We start from the raw sequence: 7,717 nt of genomic DNA on the forward strand, positions 1-7,717 counted from the left end.
TACAAACCTTGTGTTTAAAGATTACTATGCACAGTGCAATCAATTTGGTACATACCAGATAATTACTTCTAGCAACAATATCTAAAAGTATCTACTCTACAAATCATAAACATATTGAAATTAAAACCAGTCACTTGCAAGTTTGTTTGGCAGGTACAGGAACATGGGATGAAAAATTTGAGCCAAATCGTTGTACTTCATTTCAACCCTTTACATTACTTACAGCAAGAAACTGACAAACATGACAAATTACTAGTCTGGTTTAAAGTGAACAATATAGATATTAGCCATACTATAATTGACACACTGTACCCTTTCTAGGTGAAAAAAGTTATTAAACATGCTGCTTTGTATTTGGTTTTTAAAAAAATGTTATGTTCTCTCAGTTAGTATTGCTGTCATTTTCCATTTCAGTTCATTCGCTTTCCAGTTTTCCTCTACATTCTTGTGCTGTCCTTTGTTCAGTCTCTATTCTCTTTCTGCAATGTGAGTAATCTCCCACTTCTGCTCATTAACTAAGTTTCACTTTCATTTTCACCAATTTTTACATTCGCACTTTCAAGGTCTTTTTCTTTAAATTGGCAGTGTGGAACATTAAAGCACAACTAGAATCCAATGCATCAATCTATTAGAAAATGTTTCATAAATACAGCCATACCCATAGGCATTTCATTTAAAATATCCCAGCACTTGCACATGATTGGTAAAATTCATGTCTTAATTTTGGATAGCAACTGTTCTAAAATTATATGTTTGTTTTTAAAAAAATGAGTTCAGCTTCAAATCTGTGTCACTTCTTTACAATTCTGCTGCTGGGTAGTAGCAGTAGAGTTGTGGGACAGATGTTTCGGGCAGAAGCCCTTCCTGATGAAGGGCTCCTGCCTGAAACCTCGATTTTCCTGCTCCTCTGATGCTGCCTGACCTGCTGTGCTTTTCCAGCACCACTCTAATCTCGACTCTAATCTCCAGCACCTACAGTCCTCACTTTCGCCCAGACGTTTTAAGACCTGTACATAAACTTAGAGATGTAATTAAAAATGACAAGTTAGCAGACTAATTACCATCTGGTGAAAAAAAGGGTGGTTGTGGGTGGTGAGTAGAAAACGATGACTTTCTCTTTGACCCAAGAATTCCCTTTTAAGCACATTTTAAAAATAGATAACCAAGCTGTCTTGTAGCAAATTGTTTAAAATTTCAACAGTGCATACACCATGATAATGACTACATTCACTTTCAATGACAGTAGAACCAAAATTTAAATGCACAGAAATTTTGCTTCTTAATTTTTTTCCTTCTTTGTAATTGCTAAACCTCCTGGAAAAACATTCGTCTGAAGAATGCTTAAACATAAAACTGGTCCATTTATTTTTCCATTCATCGATTCTTGCAAAAAATTCTGGAAATACAGAAATTCAAAGCTTTACTCAAATGCCTTTTCTTTGATTGTACAATAAAATTGCAGTTCACTACCATAAGCTAACCTCACCACCTTCTCATGTCTGCACCAGCTACACAAACCTACAAGAAATGAGGTCTCCACTTCTGATTTAGAACACATCAGGTTTTATTCTTAATGGCCATGCTTCCAGCTCCTTAAATCATTTGCTCCCAAATTCCCATGCCAAGCATTTTTGCCAATCTATTCTTTACATTAAATTTACGAAGTGTTTTTGGATGTTTTATCAACTTAAAGGCAATACAGAAATGCTCATGTTATTGACGTATGCTGCATGCGCAGTCACTCTAGATGCATCATCACTGAGTATGCAGTATAAAACTGCAAAGTAATTTCAGTTTGTCCCTCATCTACGCATACACTCTGTACAAGCTTACATTTAGGCACCACTCTTATTTAGAGACACAAATTCAATTGTGCACTGAGAAAATAGTAACACCAAAAATAGAAACTTCTGTCAATAACAGAAAATGTCACCCAACCCAAGAGTCTCACACCTCGAACTGACCTCAAGAATTAGACTTTAAAAATAGCAAGCCATTCAGATATCTGATTAAACAGATGATCAAAACTGCTAAAGGATTGTAACTAGATCTAAAAAGGTTACACTTTAGCACTGTGCATGTACTCACTACAGCACTTTAGCAGCAGAGTATATTGTGCATTATATGGTCTTTTCCTTATGAAACAGCACAAATAAGACAACCTGCTAATATATTTAGATTATATATAACATATTCCTTTTCAATACATGCAGTAAAATACACACATCTGCAACAGTATTGTCTTGACTGCAAGATGTCTACCCATTAAAAGAATGTAGTTAGTCTCCAAAAAAACAGAAATACTTCACAACAACTTAACATGAGTTTATACAATTGTTGCTATTATGGCAAATTTGGCTAAGGCAGCTATTTTGAAAAGGCACTAAAATGTTTCTCGCCAGGTGTATTTTTTAGTATATAGTTTCACCATCACACCAAAAATAAGCAAAATGATATCCAGAGGTTTTACAATAACCCAGTATTTTCATAAAAGTTATACAGTATTATGTATAAAGACACTTTACCTGTTCTTGAGACACCAATGAATACACATATAATGGCAGAAAAAGTCTGTTTAATAGATGATCTGTCAGTACATCATTCAGGAATTCACAGTTAATGGTCAGGATATCATTCAGATAATGCAGGTGATCCAGATGTTCAGCTACCAGGTCACTCAATCTGGCTCTATTTCTATGCCTGCCATTACAAGAGTTAAACATTACCAAAACAACAAATTTTGCAAACTGAAATTTCAATATATTACAACATCCAGCATCAGCATACTGAAATTTTAAAGCAATAAATTCTCCTTGGCTGAATAAATGGGGAAAATTTAATCTCTATGTAGAAGTCATAGAGCTATCAAGATGTACAGCACAGAAACAGACCCTCCATGCCAACCAGATATTCCAACCCAATCTAGTCCCACCTGCCAGTGCCTGGCCCATATCCCTCCAAACCCTTCCTGCTCATATACCCATCCAGATGTTTTTTAAATATTACAATTATACCAGCCTTCACCACTTCCTCTAGCAGCTCATTCCATACACGTACCACCCTGTGTGTGGAAAAGTTGCCCCTTAGGGCCCTTTTATATATCTTTCTCCTCACACCCTAAACCTATGCCCTTTAATCCTGGACTTCCGCACCCCAGTGAAAAGACTGTCTATTTATCCTGTCTATGTCCCCTCATGATTTTTTAAAACTCTATAAGGTCACCCCTCAGCCTCCGACACTCGAGGGAAAACAGCCCTAGCCTATTCAACCTCTCTCTACAGCTCAAATCCTCCAACCCTGGCAACGTGATTTAATCCCTTAAAAGTAATCATGGACAAAAAGGATTGCTACATCATTGATTATCTGTTCATGTCTTTTTCGCACAAACAATTCAAATATGGTATGCTCAGAGTGGTGCAAGCCTACAGTGAGTAAATACTTTCAGTTTCTTAATATTTCAATATACAAAGGGAGGTCTTTTTACAAGTGAAAAGTATGGGGGAGGAGGGAGAAATTCTTCACTGGGAAGTAGTAGCAGAGGTGGTAGCAACCTGTATGTTGTGCACTGTAAACATCATTGATTTAACTGATGCAAGCTGCGCCGGTTAGTACCGATCCCTGAGAAATGATCGAGTCTGCAAAATGTCACCTGAAGTGAGCAGATTCTTTTGCAGTGGAGTTTTTTTTTAATTCACTCATGGGATAAGGGCATTGTTGTCTGGTCAGCATTTACCACCCGTCCCTTGTTGCTTTTAAACTAAGTGACTTGCTATACCATTTCAGAGGGCAGTTGAGAGTCAACAACATTGTGGTAGATCTGGAGTCACATGTCTCCCAGACCAAGGAAGGATGGCAGATTTCCTTCTATAAAAGGATATTAGTGAACCCATTGGGTTTCCAACAATTGGCAATGGCTACATGGTCATCAGTAGATTAACTCTAGATTAAAAAAAAACTTGAATTCAAAATCCACCATTGGTGGTGGGATTTGAACCCAAGTCCCCAGAACATTAGCCAAGTTTCTGGATTAATAGTTGAGTGATACTACCGCTAGGTCATCACCTCTCCTAGGAGATGGGTTTAAAACATTAATGATATTCAACTTTGGCCCCACTTTCAAATGGGGCTCTTAGCTTTGAAAGCTGCGCACAAATATCTAGGCAATCTCAGAGGTATGGATTCCAACTTTCCTAATATTAATTTCAATTTGGTGCTACATCAAAGTGACCTCCAGGCATCCATAACATAAATAAGCAGCCAATCACCTTAAAGCATTCATACTGACAGAAAGTCCAAGATGTGAAATGTGCATTGATTATCCTACATGTTATTCACTAAAATGTAATTTAAAAAACGATTGGCTCTTACACATTGAACTTTAGGCTCTTCCTCAACCAATTAACTATTAAAAATGTAAAACACATGAACAATTTCCAATCATAATGGAAAACTTGACATTCCTCAATTACAAAAATTAGTTTTCAGAACCAAAAAGGTTTAGCAGCAATAATCAACGTAATTACCTCTTAATTAACCAATTACAAGTCATCCAGCAAGATGCAACTCTTTCCAAGGATTTTAGCGATAAGTCTGGTCATGTAAAAGGAGCATTTTTTAAAAATCAGGTCAGTGATTTATAATTAATTGTAAGTTGAGGATTCGTCTAATAGACATGCAGAATCACTGACAGCAATGTCTGGACTTCTTTCTGCATTTAACAGTACAGGTAGCCTCCAGAAATTGCAGTTAATTTCAGAGGAGTAATGACAACAAATGCTGATTGCAATTTTGCATCATTGCAAAAAGTCACTCTTTTTGTTTTATTTTAACATTAAGTGTTAAAATTAAAATTGTGCAATTTATACCATACCAAAGTTTTGATGTTGATATAATGCTCAAATTTCTCAAATTAAAAGAATAAAAGACTAAAACTCATCCAACTCCTATTTATTGTCAATTTCTTTCATAGATGAGTTTCAAGCTCTTTTTTCATTCATTCACAGGGATGTGGACATCACTGGCTAGGCCAGCATTTACTGCCAATCCCTAATTGCCCAGAGGGCAGTTAAGAGTCAACCACATTGCTGTGGGTCTGACATCACATGTAGGCCACACCAGATACGGATAGCAGTTTCCTTCCCCAAGGGACATTAGTGAACCAGAATGGTTTTTTTCAACAATCCAACATTAAACTCTTAATTCCAGAGTTTCAGTGAATTCAAATTCCACCATCTGCTGTGGTGGGATTTGACCTCAAGTCCCCAGAACATTAGCTCAGTCTCTAGATTAAAAATCCAGCGATATTGCCACTGGGTCATCACCTCATCAGGTTGGACCTTGCATTAGTTTAAACAAAATTAATAAAAATGCTGATATCAAACTAAAACCAAAATGGGTTCAAAAAGATTTACAAGGATGTTGCCAGGGTTGGAGGATTTGAGTTACAGGGAGAGGTTGAATAGGCTGGGGTTGTTTTCTCTGGAGCGTCAGAAGTGGAGGGATGACCTTATAGAGGTTTATAAAATAATGAGGGGCATGGATAGGATAAATAGACAAGGTTTTTTTTTCCCCTGGGGTGGGGAGAGTCCAGAACTAGACGGCATAGATTTAGGGCGAGGGGGGAAAAGATATAAAAGGGAACACAGAGGGTGGTGAGTGTATGGAATGAGCTGCCAGAGGAGATGGTGGAGGATGGTACACGGGTATATGAATAGGAAGGATTTCGAAAGATATGAGCCAAGTGTTGGCAAATCAGACTAGATTAGGATATCTGGTCGGCTTGGAGGAGTTGGACCGAAGGTTCTGTTTCAGTGCCGTACATGACTCTAGGACTTACACATTTGCCAAAGTTTCAATCCTTATAAAACATTGTGGTACACATGCAAGTGTTGATTCACCGATCCTTGAACATGCAGATGTCAAAACACACAAGAACCGCTGCCAAGTATCAAAACACATTTTGAAACTTACTCTTCGTCACTTTGCAAACAGTTGTCCAACTCAATCACATGACTTCCAATGAACCAAACCAAATTAGAGAAATAGGGAACTGCTGTTTTGTCTCTGATGTAGTGCAACATAAGCTGGTTATCCACTGTCCACATGAAAAGCAAAATACAGCTTCTGGTTACAGAAAGCAAAACTGAAACTAAATCTCAATACTACAGTCTCCAACACATCGAGAAAACTACAATATTATCTCTAATATAGCAATAATAATTATTTAATCATGAAGACATCATTTTACTACATCATGCTTTATGTTATGAGTCCAATCTGCTCCCTCCCAATCTGCTTGGCCTAGTTCACAGGGCACTCTTTTTTAAAAAAAGGACACTTTTTAATTCCCCCAAAATGGACCTTTTAAAATTCTTTGATTATCTATTGAGTTTATTTGACCACATAACAGTTCGTTAATGAATCCATGCTTGTTCAATTATCAGATAGCTTGTTTAAGCTAGTTCATCTAGTACTAGTGTACAGGAATTCTCAACTAAACATTGTCTGCAGTCTCCACAAAAATCTCCATTCCTAAGCTAGTGACTCCCCCTCCACAAGTGTGGTCAGAGGCCGAACCAAACACTTCATAATCTTAGTGTGATAGTTAACCCTGATGTCAGCTTCTAAACATTTTTTGCACCATCAATTAAGACTACTACTTTCATCTCCGTAACACCATCCAAGTCCAATCCACCTCATCTAATGCTGAAGCCTTCATTGTAATTTTGTTATCTCCGTACTTGACTATTCAAAAACAATTCTGTCCAGTTTTCCATATTTTACCCAATGAAGACCATCTAAATCTCTGCTGTCCATGGCCTTACTTATGCAGAGTCCTATTAAGCTATTATCTTTATGCTTTTTGATCCAAATTAGCTCCTAATCAAGCATTACATTAAATGTTAAAACTCCCACCTTTAGTTTTAAATCTCCTCATGGCCTTGTCCTTACCTATCTCCACAACCTCCTCTAGCATCCTTAATTTTATTTGCTCCATCCTTGGCAATTATACCTTTAGTTGCCTTGTGCCTAAAACTATGGAATTCCCCCACTTAACCAATCAACCTCTTTCACCTTTTTAAGGTGCTCCTTAAAGCCTGCCTCTTTGACCAAGCTTTTGGCCATTTGTCTATAATTCCTGATGAAGAACTTATACCCAAAATGTTGATTCTCCTGCGCCTCAGATACTGCCTGACCGGCTAGGCTTTTCCAACACAACACTCTGACTCTGATCTCCAGTATCTGCAGTCCTCACTTTCTCCCTGTATCTTGTGTAGCTCAAATTTTGGTTTGTGAAGCTTGGAATTTATTACATTAAAGGTGATACATAAATACAAACTGTTGCTATTGGCAGTACATTACCACCCAATATATTTTTGTTGATTGATCAGATGGTAACATGTTGAATTATTAGGCACATAGATATCTTGGAGTTATCATTCCTCCACAGTAGACTGATGGGAATTGGTTACACAATTGCAAATAATTTAAAATTATTATTTGCTTCCATCAGTCAAAATTAGATTTTAACATATTTCAGAATTTTGAATGAAATGGTTAACGTTAAAACAAACCATGCAGCCTTCACACACACCTTAGGTGTATGAACTTTTCCCAAGCTATAATCTTGAAAATGTGGCAGCTTCATATGGTCTACTGCATAAAGCCCTCCAAGATTTTACCATCATTTAAATTTCAATCGTCAGCGATGTGATTC

At 37.2% G+C, this 7,717-nt stretch overlaps 1 protein-coding gene across 1 annotated transcript in view; it reads right to left on the reverse strand.

Annotated features, from left to right (window-relative positions):
• Positions 1-7,717, reverse strand: part of clec16a (C-type lectin domain containing 16A) — a 269,823-nt gene that overhangs the window by 233,712 nt on the left and 28,394 nt on the right. Inside the window, exons 7-8 of the mRNA XM_043711087.1 lie at positions 5,971-6,094; positions 2,526-2,700 (exon numbers count right to left, since the gene is read on the reverse strand). Of these exons, the coding sequence (XP_043567022.1) occupies positions 2,526-2,700; positions 5,971-6,094 (299 nt within the window). The remainder of the gene's footprint in view (positions 1-2,525; positions 2,701-5,970; positions 6,095-7,717) is intronic.

The sequence above is a fragment of the Chiloscyllium plagiosum genome, chromosome 21 (genome assembly GCF_004010195.1).
Source record: "Chiloscyllium plagiosum isolate BGI_BamShark_2017 chromosome 21, ASM401019v2, whole genome shotgun sequence".
Taxonomy (NCBI): Eukaryota; Metazoa; Chordata; class Chondrichthyes; order Orectolobiformes; family Hemiscylliidae; genus Chiloscyllium; species Chiloscyllium plagiosum.